At 39.3% G+C, this 21,905-nt stretch overlaps 1 protein-coding gene across 4 annotated transcripts in view; it reads left to right on the forward strand.

The window, feature by feature from the left end:
- The window catches only part of IVD (isovaleryl-CoA-dehydrogenase), a 61,664-nt gene that overhangs the window by 17,255 nt on the left and 22,504 nt on the right, over positions 1-21,905 (forward strand). For all 4 annotated transcript variants that reach the window (XM_077383374.1, XM_077383375.1, XM_077383376.1 and 1 more), the window contains 5 exons: positions 13,858-13,908; positions 14,004-14,068; positions 17,132-17,286; positions 17,383-17,423; positions 17,503-17,557. In XM_077383374.1, coding sequence (XP_077239489.1) covers positions 13,858-13,908; positions 14,004-14,068; positions 17,132-17,286; positions 17,383-17,423; positions 17,503-17,557 — 367 coding nt within the window. The remainder of the gene's footprint in view (positions 1-13,857; positions 13,909-14,003; positions 14,069-17,131; positions 17,287-17,382; positions 17,424-17,502; positions 17,558-21,905) is intronic.

Genomic DNA, 21,905 nt, shown 5'->3' on the forward strand with positions numbered 1-21,905 from the left:
CTTGCAAATTTGCATTATAATTTTGAGTGTGTGAATCATATAAATGCTATTTTAAATTTAGTATTAGTTCCATCTTCTAAGTTAAACCTCGTAACTTTTATGTTATTTATTATTTATAAAGATCACATGTCCTATTTCATGGTATGAAATACTTCTATCCACATCTGTGTCCAAGATTTAGAAAATGCCGAGTTGTATCTTAGTTCACGTTCCCTTTTCCGTATCCATAACTGGGACCAAGGTTCTAAAAATCGGAATTGAATCGTAAATCGTAACAGCGTTTGAATCGCATCGAATCGTAAATCGTAAGATTTTTTCAGATTTATATATAAAAATGAGAAAAAATATTAAAAAATATAAAAAGGTAAAAAATAAGAATAAAATGAGTAATTATCTATTTTCCATTTGAAACTATTAAATTAAATATAAAATTCCATGATTAGTAATCCGAAGTACAAACCATATTCATTGCTCAATAAATTACTAAACAAAGCACAAACTAGATTCATCATATAATAAATCATTATATAATTTATCACAACAATAAACAAAGCACATACTCAAATCTATAATAATCATCAAATAAAGAAATGTCGGCAATAAACAAAGCATTTTGAAATGATTTTCATTTTGAAATCAGAATCAGTACTCAAAATCGAAAACAGACAGAATCGTAAAAATCGTAAAAATTGGACGATTCAAAGTCGAATTGTACTTCAATCATAAGATTTTTATGAAAAAAGATAATTTGTCTGATTTGAATCGTTCAACCCACGAATCGATTTGAATCGTAAGATTCAAATCTTAAATCGGAAGATTTTAACAACAGAGGCTGGAACCATAGTTATTGTTGTGCAGATGTCTTGTATTCTAGAAATGGAATTATACATGACCCTGACGGACTAATGTGCGCGATGCACATGCTGTAAATTTCTTCATGTAGTGGGATTGATATATAAGCCACATGTTAGGGTTACGAGGTTTGAGTTTTTCTTTGTATTTCTTGGCCAAGAAGAAGAGAGTTTGTAACCCTAGACCGAAATAGTGAAAATCTTCCCCCGTGGACTCAGGCATTGCCGAACCACATAAATCCCGTGTTTCTCACTTTCTTGTGTGAATGTGTTCTTGCATCGTTTCTTGATGTTTTTTGCTGCACATCTCGTTCGATCCGTATTCGAGAAAGTATTTCTCGGTTTTTCTACAGTTTTTATGGCCGTCCTTCAAATGAACCTTTGATTCCTTATGGGCAAGTTTCTTTCTAAGTTTTCAAACATTTGATTAAAGGACATTTAGTAACCAAACCATCGTAGGAGCTGCTTTCGTTCATGCCATTTGATATCTCTAGCTTACATAACCTTTCTTTCCAAGATCACTTCACATGATATCATTCCTGGATTTATTGATAAGGCTCTAAACCATCTTGAATGGAGATGAATGGTATACTAAAGAACTATACATTTATCATGTGCGCCATAGGGAAAAGCATCATTGGATGCTAATGGGATTAGACTGAACTTCAAAATTGATGACACAATAGAGATGTGTCAAGCTTAGATGCCTTTGCACCTATCCATGCCTAATGTAATGTATTGTTAACTTCCGAAATATTAAGCTCAACTTTTGACCACAGATTTGTGCAGACTTGTGGTAAGAACTAGTAAGAGACGTTTTCACTTAAGGCTGAAAATGAATTCTTGAAGGTAGTTCTTTAATAGCTATAAAAAATTGATGGCTTTGCATTAGCTATATGGGGAAAAAAAAAATTCTCATTTTAGTCTAGTAGGAGATCACATGTAGTAGTAAGAGAGATTGAGGAAGAACTGAAGAAGGGAGAGAAGAGGAGAGGAGATGAGGAGAATATTGGATCTCAATCATGGGGGGGTGTCTACCCCCCCCTTTTGTATTAAGTAATAAACTGATATGATAATTACAACTATGTCACCAGTAGTAAAAAAAACACTACCAAAGACAACTATGTTCCCCATAGAGACAAAACATTATAAATCATCACTCCCCCTCAATCTGACCATAGAAATTAATCAAGCCCACCTTATACAGTATAGACTCCAATTTTGGTTTAACAACACCTGTAGTTAATATATCATCGGGTTGATCACCCGTCTTCATGAATGGCAAACGTCAATTGAAGTTATTCTTTCCCGAACAATGTGCTTGTCATCTTCAATGTGCTTAGTGCGGTCATTCTAGACAGGGTGATGAGTTGATAGCAGCCTTTTGTGATAATACAACTTCATAGGCATGTCTACCTTCATTCCCGAGTCTTGGAGTAATATCCTTAGCTAAAATAACTCAGCCACACCATGCGTCATAGCTTTGTATTCTGCTTTCACGATTGATCAGGCTACAACCGATTGCTTCTTAATCCTCCATGAAATTAGGTTTTCACCTATAAAAGGACAATAGATAGTGGTAGAGGGATGATCGATCTTTCCTTGTTCTTTTTTTCCTTTCCTCTTCCTCGCTTACTAGCTCGGTCGGCCTTGTATTTGTTCTTTTTATTAATGATATATTTTTGCCATTCAAAAAGATAAAAAAACTCTGGCTCCTACCCAGTCCACATTTGTAAATGCCTCTTAGCCTTAGGTTCCCATGATTAGAAAACAACAAACCCCTTCCTAGGAACTTCAATTATCTAAGAACGCTTTCTGCTTCCTACCAACAGGAAACCCGAGGAGCATGCATAAATTTACTTATTACACTTACAACATATGTAAAGTCTAGTCGTGTTAGGGACAAACAAAGCAACCTCCTCACCATTCTCTATAATTCCCCCTTATTGAGAAGCAACCCCCTCACTATCACTTCTCTTATGGTTAAGATCAATAGGAGTGTCAAGCTTTGCACCTAACTTCCCAGTGTCCTTGAGTAAATCGAGAATATACTTCCTCTGAGGAATGAAGATCTCCCTTGTCGATCTAGCTACCTCTACTTTCAAGAAATATTTCAGGTTCCCCATTGATCTCAAATTCCTTTATGCGGAACCTCATCAACTTCTCCACTTCTGATGGAACATTTCCGGTTACCACAATATCATCTTACACATACGATTAAAGTTGTTAGGAGCTCTCCCTCCTTCTTAATAAAGAGGGTCTGTCAGCATGACTTTGGGAATGGCCCAAGTTCGTCGTTGTGACTAAATCTTTCAAACCAGGCCCTAGGAGATTGCTTCGTTAATTTCGGCTGAAATTTCAGCCAAATTTTCCTTTTTTCCGGATTTTCATAATTTTTGGCCAACCAAAAAAATTAATGTTTTTTTTTTTTTTTTTTTTTTTTTTTGAATGGTCCAAAAAAATTAATGTTCTGATTTTTTATCGAATTCAGGCTGAAATTTCGGCATTTCGGCCGAAATTTTGATTTTGGCCAACGCCGAAACCGATATAGAAACCGAAATTTCAAACCTTGCTCACCTTGTACAATGACATTTTGAATCCAACTGATAGAACGGCCAAGAAGAGTTCACAGTACTGGTTTCTTCCCTTTAGGAAAATCCCCTAGATCCCATTTGCCATTTTGTATTCTGGCCTTCCTTTCTTCTGCCATAGCTTCTTGCCATTCTAGATGAGAAACAACCTCTAACCCTTGAAGGACAAGACACAGAAGAAATAGAGGAGACAAAAGCATGCTATGGAGATACAACCTCATACGATACAAAGTGAGAAATGAGCTGACAGAGGTGTCTCGCTTTCTATAAAGAAATTGGAAAATCACTAGGTTCAATAGGAACATCAGAAGAAGGGGTAGGACTAAGATAAGGACAAACAAATGATATACTTGGCTCCGAAGAGGTAGTTAGATCAGAGTGCCCCGCATGAGTTTTCTTTTGCTTCGATTATAACTGTTATTCCTTTTCCAACTGTTGAGAGAAAGAGTTAGAGTGAAATGAATAAGTTGGAGAGATCTCCCCCTTTCTCATGTATCCATTATGCCCTTAGGCATGTTACATATTCGAACACTCCCCCTCAAGCAGGAATGTATATATTATACATTCCTAGCTTGTTACATATATCACTCAATTTATCCCTATTCAAAGACTTTGTAAACATATCGGCTAACTGATCCACGGACCGAGTAAACACAATGCATATCTCTCCCTTCTGGATTCTCTGACAAATAAAATGACAATCTAATTCAATGTCTTTTGTGCGCTCATGGAAGACTAGATTGGTAGCAATGTGTATGGCAGCTTTTTTATCACAGTACAACTGTGATTGAGAAGATGAAACAAAACCATTCTCAAGTAGAAGTGAGTGCAGCCAAATGAGTTCGGTGCTTGTGTGTGCCATTGCTCTGTATTCCGCTTCTGCACTAGACTTAGCCATGACATCTTGCTTCTTGCTTCTCCATGAAACTAGGTTACCTTCTACAAATGTACAATACTCAGTCGTGGATCTTCTATCTGCTGGAGATCCAGCCCAATCTGCATCAGAGAAACCTTCAATCTTCATATGACCATGCCTTTTGAACAACAAGCCCTTTCCTGGAGCCATTTTCAAGTACTTGAGGATTTGGACTACCGCAATCTAGTGAGAGGTACGTAGAGAGCTCATATACTGACTGGCCACTCTGGACAAGTAACTGTAAGATATATGAGCTTACCAACTAGCCTTTGGTATCTGCCAGGGTCTTCCAACAAATCACCTTCTTCTGGAACAAGCTTCACATTAGGGTCCATAGGTGCAGAAGCTGGTTTGACCCCAAGATTGCCTGTCTCTTCTAACAAATCCAAAACATACTTTCTTTGTGATAGAGACAAGCCTTTGGAAGAACGGGCTACCTCTATCCGAAGAAAGTACCCGAGGTGACCCAAATCCTTGGTGGAAAATTCCTTTTGTAAGAAGGCATTTAACTGCTGTATACCTCGTGAATCATTGCCTGTGATGATGATGTCATCAACGCACACTATCAACAAAATACACCCAGCTGAAGAGTGATGACTGAAGACCGAGTGGTCTATTGCACATTGTTTCATTCCAAAGCGCATGACTACCTCACTGAACCTCCCAAACCACGCTCGTAGAGATTGCTTGAGGCCATAAAGTGACTTGCGCTGGTGACACACATAGGAGGATGTCTCCCCCCGAGCAACATAGCCTGGGGTTGCTCCATATACACCTCCTCAGTCAGGTCGCCATGAAGAAATGCATTCTTCACATCCAACTGATGCAGAGGCCACCCATGATTCACGGCCAAAGAAAGAAGCACCCGAACAGACGATATCTTCGCAATTGGGTTGAAGGTCTCAGTGTAATCAACGCCGAAAGTCTGAGTATATCCCTTCGCCACCAGCCGCGCCTTTAAGCGCTCAACAGTACCATCAGGTAGATATTTAATAGAGAATACCCACCTACAAGCACAAGACGAGCACCGGAGGGTAGATGAACCAGATCCCATGTCTCATTACTATGAAGAGCTCCCATTTTCAGGTTCATGGCATCGCGCTAGCCCGGATGTGCAAGAGTCTCAGCCACAGACTGCGGTAAAGACATAGAGGACAAAGAGGAGACAAAACCTTTGAAGGTAGGGATTAGATTATCATAGGAAACAAAATTGGATATATGATGCGCAGTAGAGTGACGTCGTGTACGAGACGCAATAGGTGAATCTGAAATCACAGCTGAGGATGGGAGAGATGATACCTGAGAACTGGAGACTGGGATCACCGTCTGGGAAGAGGACGGTTCGAGAAGTGGCATGGATCCATCTTTGTGCTTGCGGCGTTGATACTGCTTTATAGTTGTTGGATGAAGTGGCTCCGCCGACGGGACAAGAGCAGTAGGATCAATAACTGGAGGTGGTGCAGGAGCAGGTGTTATCACAACAGAGTCTGGCAGGACTGGTAGAGGAAGAGGACTAACATCAGCGGACACAAACCAGTGTCGCAGGCTAAGACTATAGCAACGATACCCCTTCTGTGTACGTGAGTACCCCAGAAAGACACAACGTTCGGAGCGATGATTAAGTTTATCATGCCGATGATGGACAAAACAGACACAGCCAAAAACACGAGGTGTGAAAGGAAAGGGATCCTGTCCTGAGTTCAAAACCGCAAAGGACGAGGCACCACTAAGGACTAACGAACGAAGGCGATTGGCTAAGAAGCAGGCAGTGAGGATGGCATCACTCTAGTACATCTTAGGCACGTGCATCTGAAAGATGAGAGTACGGGCTACCTCAAGCAAATAACGAAACTTCCTCTCGGCGACACCGTTCTGTTGGGAGGTGTATGCACAAGAGGACTGATGGAGAATCCCATGGCTAGACAGATAGTCTTGAAACCCATGCGAGCCAGAAAAATATTCCCTAGCATTATCAGTATAGAGGCGTTTAATGTTGCAATTGTATTGATTTTTAATTTCAGAATGAAATGTGTGAAAAGCAAAGAACACTTGAGAACGGTCTTTAAGAAAATATACCCATGTCATGCAAGAAAAATCATCAATAAAGACAATAAAGTACTTAAATCCAGTACTAGACGCGACCCTAGAGGGTCCTCATACATAAGAATGAACTAACTGGAATAAACTAGACACCCTACTAACAACCCGAGACGGAAATGACACACGATGGTGTTTCCCGAGTTCACACGACTCGCAATGAAAAACGGAAATACGTCCTGGAACAAGATGTGTCTGTTGAAGCCGCTGAAGTGAGGGATGGCTGAGGCGACAATGCAACTAAAAAGCATCCACAAAGCTATGTAAAACAGTAGGTGGCCGACAGTCAAGATGATAGAGTCCATCCACCTCACAACCTGTTCCAATCGTCTTCCCAGTCGAGAGATCCTGAAACAGGCAATAAGAAGGGTAAAATGAGACAGAGCAATGGAGGGTTTTAGTAATTTGACTAACCAAAAACAAACTAAATGGAGATCTAGGTACACATAGAACAGAGGATAAGGTGAGACTAGGTTGAGGGCAGTTAGTGCCAACACTAGTGATGGGAGTCGTGGACCCATTAGCAAGAGTGATGGACTGAAATGCAGATGGAAATGACCTAAAAGATGTAAGCTGAGAAGAGTTACCAGTCATGTGGTTGGAGGCTCCAGAATCAATAATCCATGACCCTGAGCTAGACAGGAGGGTAGTGGGTGAGCTATCTGGCTGTGCAAAACCTGCAGTAGAAGGAAGCACTAAGGAGAAGCCCCTGCAACTCCTCATAATCAGCACGAATAAGGTATACGTGTCATCAACTGGCACAGTAGCTGAGGCAAAGTGCTGAGGAAGATCAGAAGTTGTAGCTCCTAGGTGCGCCTAGCGTGCCTGATGAAGCTCGGGATGAAGAGTGTAGCAAATGTCAATGCGATGGCCCTCTCGCTGACAATGAGTGCAAAACGACCGACCACGGCCACCACCAGCGCGACCACCGCCCTGGCCTTCACGGCCAAAGGAGGCAGGAGATATTAAGCAAATATATGAATGAGCATTAACTACAATAATCAATTTAAGCAATGCTCCCCCTCACTATATGCACAAGTGTAATATATGAATGTAAAGCACGAAATGCATATAAGATATGGACTACCTAATCAATTCCCAAAATTCTCCCCCTTTTGGCAACAGCAAAAAGGTAGGGATATGCAAGTGAAAGTGCAAGTGAGGTGTAAAGATGAAGAACAACTCATAAGAGTTATTCAAAGTATATATGATGTATCAATGAACCTCATATGATGCTTATCAAAAAGTAAAACAAGGTAAAAGAGCATGATAAGCAGATTTTTTGTTTGTTTGAAAATATATGTAAGTTATGCACAATTATGGGGGCAATAGACTATGTGAGCATATCACATTGGTCTATATAAACATGAAAAAGCAACCATTTGGCTCTCCCCCTATTTATTTGTCATTGGCCCTAGGAGAAACCTACGTGGAAGGGCATGACAGACAAAATTATTAAGCAGGTGAATTATTTGAATACTTGGGCTTCATTTGGAACTCTTGAAGCAGATAAGTATCTACCTGAGCAAGGATATGCTTAGATCTATGACTTAACCTTACAAGTTCACATGTTGCATCATGTAGGGAATCTCTTGACAATAAGCAAACAAGTCTCTACCGGAGCATTGATATGCTCTGAACTATAATATAACTTTTTGATATTAATTGTTTCTTGCTTATAGAGTTTTACACATACAAAGTGAAAGCCCCCCTATCTTTGTGCATCTAATCTAAATGTTAGAGTTCTAAGCACATAGGCCCTTGATTCAAGTTTAATCACCTTTAACCATTTTGAGTTGCTCCATTCATAAAACAATCACACTTTGAATATGAATGGATGATTACTAGACCGAGGATATGAGTTTAAAGCAAATGGTCTAATAAACACATGGAGTAAACCTCTGTGAGTGAGGGAATAGAGCCAGATCCAATAATCTGCTGACGGAGATGTGTACTTCGGGCCCAAACTCTCCAGGTACTGAACTACACGAATCTGGTCCCTCTGGCGAGCAGCATCAGTGAGATCTGTCGTGAGGGGCATGAAGACATCAAGTTGCTGACATAAAGCCACAAACTGGCTGTAGTGAGTGGCAAGAGAAAGATCACCACGCTGAAGGCGGATCCACTCAGAATACGTGGAGCAGATATGACTAATGTTGGCTACACCAGAGTAAAGCAGAGTAATCTGATCCCAGATCTGCTTGGCGGTAGGGAGCAGCATCAGAGGACCGGCTATGTGAGGAGCCATGCTCTGCCACAAAAGAGTACGGACGAGAGCATCCTCCTATTCCCACCGATCATGTGTGGGAATCGGTTTTAGGAGGGGGGTCACGACGAATAACGTGGGCCTTGCCACGAGCAACAAGATAGGTTTCGACGGCAGCCTTTCAAGTTACATAGTTTGTCCCATCTAACTTAACAGTAGTCATCTGTGGGAAGGAATCATCCACAGAGATCGAAGATGAAGATGAAGAAGCCGAAAAGGGTGTCGGACTGATGACAGGAACCACTCCTGTCGATGGATTCTCAATCACCGGATCCATAATGACGAATGACAAAAGAAATGACTACCCTGACAACGACAATGCATAACAAACAACGAGAACTGATAGGAGGGACAAACTAGGGCAACCCGAGGACGCTACACAGTTCCAAGGAGGGCAGACATCGAAGGAACACTTCGAGACGGAATCCATGAATCACAAAGGTGGAGCCGTGAAGAAGACAAAAAAAGGTATTCTGAAAGTAAGAATCTAGTGCATCAAGACACTAGGTTTAGGAGTGGGATTAAGGTTAGGGTTAGGGGAGAGAGGAATGGGAGAAAAAATTGGAGGGGGCAGGGGTGTACCCGAGAGAGGGGGGTATCCTGAAAAAGGGGGAAGGGTATCCTTAGAGGGGAGGGGGGGGGGGGGAGGGATGGGGATGCGAGCGAGGGGGGGAGGGGGAGGGAGGAGAGAGAGTGTGAGAGGGGAGGGACAAGGGAGAGGGTTGGGCCGAAAGGGAGGAGGGGGCGGGGTGCGAGCAAGAGGGAGAGGGAGAGAGCCAAGAAAAATAAAGGAGAGAGAAAGGAAAAAAAGGATAGAGAGAGAGGTCTAGGGCATGGAGGCGGATGGCGGCGGCGTGGAGAAGGAGAAGACAAGAGGTCTTCAATGGAGGTCCCTAGGGCACGCTCCCTAGGGCTCTGATACCATGTTGAAAGAAAGAGTTAGAGAGAAATGAATAAGTTGGAGAGATCTCCCCCTTACTCATGTATTTATACTAAAGCATAAAAGAGCACAAAGTCCATTATGCCCTTAGGCATGTTACATATTCCAACACCAACAATTCACCTATAATAATAGGAGTCAGCTCAATTGGAGTAGAAGATGGACTGGCAGGGATAGGGACTGGAAGGGAATACCTCATTTCATTCGCATTATGCCCATGCCCCCCCCCCCCCCCCCCCCCCCCCCCACGACCACACACGCACACCACCACCACAGAGAGAGAGAGAGAGAGAGAGAGAGAGAGAGAGAGAGAGAGAGAGAGAGAGAGAGAGAGAGAGAGCAGGGAACACAACTCGAAGAAGTTGACATCCACTGTAACAGAGCGTAGGCCTAACACTGGATGGACATAAATCGTATGTTATACCGAGTTCACAAGTTGAAGTCTCCTTTCCAAATAGTGTGTTCTGGTTAGGATGAGTTTAATACTCTTGTTTTTCGGTGTCTTTGCTTCATTCATATCTTGGGCCCTAACCGCATGAAATTAGATGCTAAAGTTGCGTGTGGAGTTTTCTTAGGGTATTCAACCACACAAAAGGGATATATATGCTTAAGGAAAACATTGACCTAGAAATGTTTGGGGACATTCTTACTCATGAGTAATCCTCTGGTCACTTTTGGTTAATGTAAGTTCTTCCTTTCAGCTACCCCATTCTGCCATGGAATATATGCACAACTGCTCTGCTGAACCACTCCACGTTCTTCTATGTAACCTTTCAGTTCTCCATTGAAGTATTCTTTAGCATTTTTCTATTAAATGTTAACTCCCCGGGTTCATACATGGATTCCTTATCCCTAAAGTAGCTTAATATTGGTCCTATCTGTGTTCGTTCTAAGAAGTCTCACAAATTACTAAATATGAAAATCTTCATCTTCTTCTCAGATTGGGTAAATACCATTTTTTGAAACAGTTTTTATCATCCGAGGCATTTCATCTCGAATCTTCATTGAATATATCCAAGTTTATCAGGAAAAATCATATACAAAACTAATGAAGTAGTGATAACCTTCCAAAGCAACAACTGGCCACCCCCCAACACATCATGATGATCAGTTTCAACAGAGGAAGAAAATCATTCATTACTGCTTGGTGGAAATGAAGTTCTATAATGCTTGGATGTCTGATAAACCTCACACTGAAGACTACTCAAAGACATACACAAAAACAACTCAGGAAACATTAATTTCACAGAAGAAAAGGATAAATGACCCAACTAGATGTGCTACTACCTAATCCAGTCAAAATTACTACTACTATGACTATAGGAATGAAATGTTGAAGTATGGCGAGCGTCCAGGAGATAAGGACCCGCTGCTTCGCGACCACTGCAAATCTTTATCGTTGCCATGTCCTGAAATACATAATGGGTTGGAATGAATCTTATGTTGTAGTTTAGAACCTTAGTGAACTACTAATAGATGACAAATTTTTGGATAAACTAGAAACATGAAGAACAAAGGAGAGAGACAAGTGATCATCCATCTTGATGTCTCCTTTTCCAAAAATTAAGGATAAGGAGCCATAAGAAATTCTCACTTTACCCCTTCCTGAGAACAGGCTATATGAAGACAAAAGTGACGAACTAATAACTTAGATTTGGAAAGGCTATCCATGATCGGGGAACTAATAACAGGAGAGAGGTAGCAGTCGACACATTCAGGCCTGAGTGAGATGCTGAAGATTCGAAGATGACAAACTGATTTGAAAATATGCCCTTTCTAACAATTTCTATTGAACCTAGGGGGTCAACTATATAACTCTGAAGATTTGAAGATGGACAATATTTGTAACTGATTCAAAGTTATGCCCTTTCTGACTATTTCTATTGAACCCAGGTGGTCGACTATATAACTCCCAACATGTATCTCTAGTGTAGGATTTTTTCACAATGATCACACTTGAGTTTGTCTTTATCATCAACTTACCTGGCCTTCTGATGGCCCCCTTTTCCCCCTTTGGATTGAGTAAAGGATGAGACTTCGCCTGAATGATCAATGGTGGACTTGTGCTACATAGCTTTTTCCCTGGATTCCTCACTCTGAAACAAAGAATATACTCCATCCAATGAGAGTATCTCATTACTTCCCAAAATCTGAACACGAGTCAGTTCATACTTAACATTCAGCCCAACTAGGAAAAAAGTTATTGTTCTTTTCGAACTATTCTCGATGCCCTTCTCTCTTCTCTGCTTCACATTCGAGCAACTGGTAGTTGCCCAACACTTCCCATGGACTCAAAAGAGTAGAGTAATTCATTGATTGGCTCTTCACCCCTTGTCAGATATGGGAAACTTCTTGCCTCAATCGATACACCCGGGCGATCTTCTTCTGCGAGTAGGTGCAGGCTGCCTTGTCCCATATTTTCTCTCGCTTTTTATTACAACTATCCCCTACTAGTGTGGGGCAGTATGAAATTCATTAACCAGGACATTACCATCAGATTGTCGCATTCCCATTTGTCATATGGAGGATCAATTCACTTGCTGGTTTGTTTCTATCTTTAATATACCCCAATTTTCTCTTCCACCAATATACATTCTGGTGGATTGAGACCACTCAAGGTAGTTCGTTCCATCAAACTTCACTGTAGTAATCTGCGTATGTATCAAGTCACCATTGTTTACTCCAATAGACGCATTTCCGGGAGTTCCAAGAGCCCATAGAAGTAGTTTCAGAGTCTGTTCCATCGACATCCCCTCTGCTACACTCCAAAAACTCACAGAAAAAATTAAGTAGGGCATTTTGAAATGAGAACCTAGCTCTCCTGTGAACAACCGGTAACGGACAAGCAAATTTTCAAGAGAGAAAAACTTCACAACTCCTTCAAAATAAATCAAGAGAGACCAGATTCTATGGTCTGGGAGTAAGACTTGATTAAAATAATTCCGTTACCCAGCCAAAAAAATTCTAGGTATACGGCTTCTCCACGCCTTAGACACCCAATCACTTTTCTTTGTTTAGGAATTTCTGGCGAAATCTCAACAGAAACCCAAATAGCCTTGAGAAATGATGGAACAGGCTTCATAAACCATAATAACCCATACCTTTTTGGAGAACATGGTTCATCAGTCCAACCATTGGTCCATATGGCTGCTGACATCAACCGTACGACTGCTCACAACGTCACCTTGAGCAGAACACGGACAAACAACACTACCCCCAAGCTCTAATACAATGTAGGAGATCACTTGTAGTAATAAGAGATAGGTTGAGGAAGGGAGAGAAGAGGAGAATGTTGGAGCTTAATTATTTTGTGGGTGGTGGGTGGGGGTCGGTCCCATTAGTAATAAGTAATTACAACTGTATCCCATTAGTAGAAAAGTCACAAAAGACCACTATGTCCCCAATAAAGACAAAGCATATGTATCAACAGATCTTGAGGTGTAAATGTTTATATCACCATGTTAGTTCAGAGAAAGGTGATATTTTGTCCTGGAAAATGGTTGTTGGTGAAAGCAACCCAGTTGGTGATGCACAGTCAGATTTTGAGCCAATAATCGGATGAGGAGCTCACAATCGTTTGTCACAACCTGAAACGAACAGGGCCCAAATGTTTTCTCATGCATATTGGTCGGACATAGTGATCACCATAAGTGGTACAAGTTCTGGCCATTGGCTATACAGAAGGTTTTATGTGTCGTTTGTTGAGACAGTTTTATGAACTAGAGTTCATTGGACGTGAGATTAAAGGAGAGTGTGCATCCCGTCGCAAGGCTGCCACACTGACATCCACAATACAATGTATCCTCACATGCCAGAGTAGGAGCCAGAGGGATAGGAATTATTGAGGTCCCAAAGTCATTTAGAAAAGCTTCCTCGGAAAGTTGGATCATCCTCAACCAATCAAGAAGAGAACACAATAGCAAGATGAGCAAGTGGAAGATGGGAAAACAGATGACCATATCTAAAGTGAAGTAGTAGAATATTACCTTTGTGGTTGAAAAACTTTTATAATACACTTTTATCCATAGGTTGTCTATGAATTGGTTGTTGTGATGTTCTACGATTAATGACTTTTTTCCTGTACTGATTTTGGGAATTGGCACATCACATTGTTATCTATTCAAGCTTGCAGCCAATTTTACCTGTGCCTTTGATTGACTTGGAATCCATGCCAATCATTATACTTGTTCATGCAGATTCAGTACTGCCCAGAAATTAGACAAACTTGGGATGCGTGGAAGTGACACGTATGTTTTACATTCTCATCAATGTTTATCTATTTCTAGCTTTTCTTTATCTGTGAAAATGTAATTATTTTTTACTCTTTGAAATTATTTTACAGATGCGAACTTGTTTTTGAGAACTGCTTTGTTCCGGAAGAAAATATTCTTGGACAGGAAGGGAAAGGTAATATCGTTGTAGAGATTTTGCTAATATTGTAGCCGCAAAAATTTTTTCATGCCAGCAGCAAGAGAAGTTTATTCTTTTTTCTTTTTTTTTGAATAATCTTCAATTTATAATTGATATTCCTTGAAAGCTACTACAGGGACTATATGTAGTCCTCTTAGTTGTTTTTGCTAATTATTTATTTTATTTTGTGGATGAATTTGTCCAATAGTAGTGCAGAACACACACACACACACACACACACACACACATATCTATATATATCATTAGAACTCTACTATCAATTGGAAATAGTACTTCTGAAATGTGTACCGATGATTCTACTTAGATTTAAAATTCTGTTATTATTTTATTATGCTTATGGTTGCGTTTTGGATTGGGTTTGGATCTTGATAGTAATCAAGAATAGTTGTTGAAACCTTAGCTTCTGAATTATGAAAGAATGTATTTAGAGAGAAATCTTATCTAACTGGTTTCGAATTTGGAACCCGAGCGTAAAATAAGACTAAAATGGCCTTTTTGGGAGCAAAGTATACAACATTACCTACTTAACCCAACTAATAATGACATGGCCAAACTGCTCCGTTATTTCATTTTATATGTATTAAGAAAAACCCCTCAACCTAGTACACATACATATATGTACATGACAATAAAAAGCAATCATATATATCTATATACTATATAGCAGAAGAGAAAAGGAGAGAATTATTTGAATTTCTCCCAAAATTCTATGAGAATTACACATCACTTTTTTTGACTTTTTTAAACAAAGGCACCCATTCAACCCCCATATTTTCAATCCTACCCCCCTCCTTTATGCTTTTATAATTTTTTTGCTTTGCAAAATCAACATAGTGACGTTTTTGCTTTGGTAAATTATGGATTGGGTGGATGTGTTACATAATACTACGGATGCAGGATAGCTTTAAAAATATTGACGAATTCCGGGCACCTTAAGAGGAACAACATATTATGGAAACCTCTATCGATTGGAGGGCTAGGATCAGCCTATGGAAATGATTTTACGGGCACAACCTATTTATGATGTGTTCCATCACATGGACGGTTTGGATCAACCGATGATGTGGTCCGTACAGTTCTTTGTCGGCCCGTGCATCGCACGGGGTTTTTTACTAGTGTGTGTGTGTGTGTATGTATATATAATATATATATATATATATATATATATATATATATATATATATATATATATATATATGAGAAAACGGTTCCTACACATATGTGTAGAGAGTTCTCTACACACTAGCTTAAAATACAGTAGGGGCCCACATTGTTTGGGTGATCCAAGCCATCCATTTTAGAGGCCCTCACATAGATAGGGTGTCTACAAAAAATCAGATCCATAGGATCATCCCAACCCTACGATTTGTGGAGGTAAAATGGATGTCTTTAAACCTTCACAAATTAGTCCATTTTTTGCCTCCACAGTTCGAATGGTTAGGATGATCCTATGGATCTGATTTTTTGTGGACACCCTATCTATGTGAGGGCCTTAAAAATGAATGGTTTGGATCACCCAAATAATATGGCCCCCACTATATTTTAAGCTAGTGTGTAGATAACTTATCTACACATGTGTAGGAACCGTTTTCTGATATATATATATATATATATATATATATATATATATATATCTCTGTGTGTGTGTGTGAGAGAGAGAGAGAGAGAGAGAGAGAGAGAGAGAGAGAGAGAGAGAGAGAGAGAGAGAGAGAGAGAGAGAGAGAGAGAGAGAGAGATTATATGATGAAATGGCATACAGACACATAAAGGTGGTGCGTCAGAAGTACCACACTTGATATTTGATCCAACAGCAGCTTCTAAAAAAGAGAGCTGCTGTTGGATCAAATATCAAGTATGGGATGGTGAGTACGTGTTTTTAATACAATTTGTTTTTTGGTTTTACTACTGAAATAATCAAGTGAAATAAGTGTCATTCGTCAGCATTTGTAGTTGGAAATACAAACGTATACAACTATACAGCTCCACAACCAATATTTGTTGAGGAATGTTACTATGTTTTCTACTGCATAGTGCCTTCAATCCCGATATTGACCTTTGAAAACACATCTTATTTTACAAAGTTTAATACACTACTTCAACTGAAGAGATACACAAAGTTTGTTCCGAGGAACCATTTCATTTGACATATGTTTATGTTGTTCCATTTTACTAGTCTACTATGTACCCATTTACGTAAAAAGGATCACGATAGCACCTAGTTTCAGAGAGTATCCAAATGGTTATATTCTTGTTGCTGGAAACATTAAGTAGAGAACCTTTTTTTTTTTCTTTTTGAATGATAAGTAGAGAACCTTTTTGTTTGGGGTTTTTTGGGAAATGATGGTGCAATAGGATTACATACTTACAGGTTCTCTTTCTTTTATTGAAGATGAATTTTGGGTGGTTTTTAAGTTCTGTCAGATGTGGTAATACTATCTCTTTTACAATGTGATAATTGGTGGGCTCGAGTCAAGACTCGTCTATGAATTCTGTTACCATGGAATTCCATTTTTTTGTACTAGAGAAAGTCACAGGCATTAGGCAATGAGTGCAAACATAAATACATCCTAGAGATGGTGCTATATGACTATTTTACAGTGGGCACACACGTGATCTGATGGTTAGGACATCTGGTCGCCACCCGTCTCACATCGTATTCCACAGTAGGGCCCTATATAATGAATGGTCCAGATCATTGGACTGGTCCTCCACCTATACAGTGATGATTGGTGAAGTGAGGGAGCGGTGGGAGTTTGGGGAGTCCAGCTCTTTTTAGGCATCCAACCCCTCTTTCTAAGATAACTATGAATACTTTTATGGTAAGTGATGGTAATATTTTATTTTTCCTATGTAAAATAGTGAAATAATTGTAAAAAAAAAAAAAACATTTAGTTTTCTTGAACTTCAACACCATCATTAAAGGAATGTCACCACCTTTCCTGTTTAGTATAGTATAGGTATCTATTCTTGCGTAATATTTAAAGATATTATGAATCTACTTTTTCCTAGGTTGATAGTGCTGCATTTTTTTTGTTACAGGTGTTTATGTTATGATGTCAGGGCTAGATTTGGAGAGGCTTGTTTTGGCAGGGGGGCCTCTTGGTCTAATGCAGGCATGTCTTGATGTTGTTATTCCTTATGTTCGCCAGCGAGAACAATTTGGTCGTCCAATTGGGGAGTTTCAGCTAATACAGGTTCTAATTAGCTCTCAACCAAGCTAATTTTCTCAGTGAGGCGAACATTTTTTTCGCTTGCAACTGACACCATTGTGCACCAACGTGGAAATACAGGGAAAACTGGCTGACATGTATACTTCCTTACAGTCATCAAGGTAAGCACTCCTATATCTTGCAAATTGTTTCTAGGTTGCAATCATCACTTCTAGCACTTAATTGATCTCACTTTTTCAGGTCGTTCGTGTATTCTGTTGCTAGGGATTGTGATAATGGAATAATCGATAGGAAGGTCACCCTCGATGTCATATTTTTCCAGATTTTTTCTTTTATGTCTTTATGTTCTCCAGTGCTATTTTATCTCTTTTAAGTAATGTTGACGTTTCACGGTTAAGTGTTTGATCAATGAAAGATATTTTGCATGCGAGTTCTTTTTTCGGAATCCTTAAAATTTCTCTATAGCTACCATTTAAAAAAATTATAATTTCACTGCAGCTTTAATTATTTTTCCAAGACTGAAACTCATTCAAGAATTTAATGAACACTCTTTTCACAAGACCATCATTTATATTCAATACTTGTTAGTGAATAAAAATAACTTGAAGTGACTTCATCCCAAAACCCACTTAATTTTTACTTGGTAACTGGAAACTCCACCTTGTATAGCAAAGTAAGCAATCAAAAGAAAATTTCAACCATGATCTACATAAAGCATTTGCAAGTTTAGCCATGGGAAGCACTTCACTACAAAATCAATCATGTGTAATGGTACCTACCACCGCATAAGCACATTCGACAAAAGTGAGAAAGTGTTGACTTATTTATCCATACTAATTTGAAACTATCTATTTCCAGCTACTTGAATTTACACATGCTTACAGGGGTAAATTTTTTTTACTAGTGTGTATATATATATATATATATATATATATATATATATATATACACTAGTAAAAAACCCCGTGCGATGCACATGCTGAAAAGAATTGTACGGACCACATTATAGGTTGATCCAAACCGTCCATGTGATGGAACACAACATAAACAGGTTGTGCCCCAAAAATCATTCCCATAGGCTGATCCTAGCCGTCCAATCTATAGAGGTTTCCATAATATGTTGTTCCTCTTAAATCGGATGGTTAGGCTTTAATGGGTGCCTTTGTTAAAAAGCATAAAGGAGGGGGTAGGATTGAAAATATGTGGGTTGAATGGGTGCCTTTGTTAAAAAAAGTCAAAAAAAGTGATGTGTAATTCTATTAGAATATATATATTTCATAGGTTGATCCGAACCCTCCGATCTATAGAGGGTTATAGGTTGATCCAAACCGTCCATGTGATGGAACACAACATCAATCGGTTGTGCCCGTAAAATCATTTCCATTGGTTGATCGTAGCCCTCCAATCGATATAGGCTGATCCTAGCCCTCCAATCGATAGAGGTTTCCATAATTGTTGTTCCTCTTCAGGTGCCCTGAATCCGTCAATATTTTGCAAGTGTCCTGCATGAGTAATAGAACGTAGTTTTTACCTCTTCTTGGTAGTTTTTCCCTGTAATTGTTATAGACAGGTACCCTGTGTCGGTACTTTTCGTATGTAGATTACAATTTTACCCTCAAATAATTTCTCATAGAGTTAGATGTTAGATATCAGCAAAGGGGTTAATGGTAAAAGAGTAATGCTGACGTGCTATATTTAGGGTGAAATTTCTAAAATGTCTATTTTACCCTCACATAGATAGCATGTACAGATATGTGGGGAGGGCAAAAAACGGTAAAAATCATCCACACTGACGTGTTAAATGGACAATAATTCTCCAATTTCTCTTCTGCTATATAGTATAAGATATATATAAATTTATGAGAAAGGGGTTCTTGCGCTCGAGTGCAGGAAACAAGGGTGAGGCCACATTGTTGAGGTGATCCTAAGCATTCATTTAAAAGCCCCATCATGGATGGGGTGTGTACCAAAAATCAGCTGCATTGGATCATCATAGGGTGTCCATTTGTGGGGGTGAAAATGGACAGATACTGTTTGTATACTAATCTGCCCATTTTTTCACCCCACAAATGGACACCCTAAGATGATCCAATGGAGCTGATTTTTGGTTGTCATCCTATCCATGAAAGGGCCTTCCAAATGAATGCTTTGGACCCCCCAACAATGTGGGCCCACCCTGTTTATTCTTGTTGGCAAGCAATGATCCTTAAATTGTGGTCATGTTTGGCGTAAATCTACACAAGATAATTCATTGTTACATGTAGCTTAATGTTTTTCTTGGATTGTTTAGTGTGTAAGCAATCCTGTTGTGTCTTGGGTTCTTGGTGTATATTGGAATCTTAAGTTGCTATTGCTGCTTCAACCTATTGCTGGTTTATTGTTGCGGTTGTGAAAGAAATATGTCGATTAGGAGTACCACCAGACTTCATGACTGGTATGCCTTCCATGTTTTTCCTCTACTCTATTTAATTTACTCGTAATAAAGTCGTGGTTACTGATGAATCTCTCTCCTTGATTGCGGGGAATGGAGAAATTCCCATCACTTCCACTGTCACTTTATCGTCATCATCTATATCACATGTTCCAAGGCTTGCTACTAATCTGTTGTCTATAAGTTCCATTACAAAATGGACCGTAAACAACTATATATAAAGCTACTGGATAGAAAACAAAATCATGCTGACAATATCCAAACACTCATATCAGTCGATCCCAAAAAATGCTATTTGTATCAAATGAAATAAAGCGAATCTCCATTCCCACTAAAAATGTTAGAAAAAAAATCTGCGTCAAATGCAAAATAGCTCAAATGATGATCCCCAAGATTAGCAATTTGAAAAGCATTCGTATTGCCGACTTAAAGACTTATTGTGAGGAGAGAAATTTCCCAAGAATAGTAAGGTAGCATGAGCCACATAAGTCAAATGCACATGCGACAATCATAAGGGAATCCAGTTCCAACTTTTTGAGAATATGGCCATGCAACAGATTTGACAACTGTATAAACCTAATAATTCATTAGTTTATCTTAATGTTTGAAAAAAGATCAAAAGAACAGGCCATAAATTTTCTGTTTTCACATCAAGTAAAGGACATGGAAATGAAATTCCTTTTATCAAAATATGTAGAAGCCCAATAAACAATCCGTTTATAGTCCTACGTCAAAACAGAATATGGAAATGAATTTTTTCTAAAGGATTCATTTAGCCGACCCCAACTAGTTTGGGACAAAGGCTTTGTTGAGTTGAGTTGAGTTAAACAAGTAAAATGATGCTTGTAAACAGTCCTAGACACCATCTTTTCCTATACCCCAAGGCAAAGAACGCATGCCATTTAAACTAGAATAGTGGAACTTCAAGGCAACTTCCACAAAACTATGCAAGAGAAATAAATAGAATCATCCTTTGGAGAGTATATCTTTGAGTAAATCATGAGCCATTGCAAGAGAGTATGAGGCCAAATCTATTAGAAATACCAAAGGAATACCTGCCACAAAGTAGGTTAATACTTAATACACGTGGAAATGTAAGCAACTAACCATAGATTGCATAATTGAGTTGGGATCAAATATGAGATTCCTTTCCATGCCAAATAGCCAAAATCAAACTGTACGAATCCAATTCCAAACAGTTAATAAGTTAGTCAACTAGTCATACCATCACCACACCACACCAGAAATAGTTATAATTTTACCCACACCACAAATACTTAATTAGTGAGTTGACAAATATTATTCAAAAAAAAAGTGAGTTGACAAATATTAGCCTTCCCTCAACAACTATCAAGACTCATGAGAGTGACTTGGAGATAAATTATTTTTTGGCCATCCAGTTTTTCAGGGTTGATACTGCAGTTGAAGTCTACAAAGTAGCTGTCAAAGTTGCTCTCTATGAAGGACAGCATTCCAAACCATCTCACAGAAAATTTCCAAACAATCACAGGAGCAGATCAGAAAGAGGAAAGAATAGGAAAATCAACCTACTAGATGGGGTGACCTTCATAGGAATCCAACCATGTCTTGTGAAGAGTGGCCACATGGCTAGATGATCCCAAAGAAACTTACTCCTTCACCATGAAGGGATCAAGATGTAGTAAATACCAAGGTTGCCAGAGCGGGAATCGAAACGGGAATCGAAAGCGGGAATCGAAGGCTCCCAGGGAAGAATCCTACTCAAGGTTGCCAGAGCGGGAATCGAAAGCAGGAATCGAAGCGAGAATCGAAGGCTCCCAGGGAAGAATCCTGCTTCCTTGGTAAATACCTCTTCATCCAATGATTTCCAGCTCTTTAATGTCATGTAGTCAAAGGGGGAGTAGAAAAGATATGTTAGAGAAGAAGAAACTAAGATCTAATCATTAGGGGGGAGACTGGTTAACTCCCCACTCAAGAATTTTAAGAAATTACAATAATGCCATGACGACGAGAAATGATGCTTTCATAATACAAAGATCATGCCTACAATATAAACACCATTCAGTGGAATATGGATTGGTGAGAGTTCTTCATAATTAGTTTAAGACAGAAAGCCTTTTTGCTTTTCAATAAGTACCTTTTGTCCATCTCAAATTGATTTAACATCCCATTCGCTACCCTTAGACTTTTAATTTTGTGATGTGAATTTATTTCAGATAAGTATATAATTTAT

The sequence above is a fragment of the Tasmannia lanceolata genome, unplaced genomic scaffold (genome assembly GCF_043159265.1).
Source record: "Tasmannia lanceolata isolate RefF3 unplaced genomic scaffold, GAP_Taslan_0.1 ptg000006l, whole genome shotgun sequence".
NCBI lineage: Eukaryota > Viridiplantae > Streptophyta > Magnoliopsida > Canellales > Winteraceae > Tasmannia > Tasmannia lanceolata.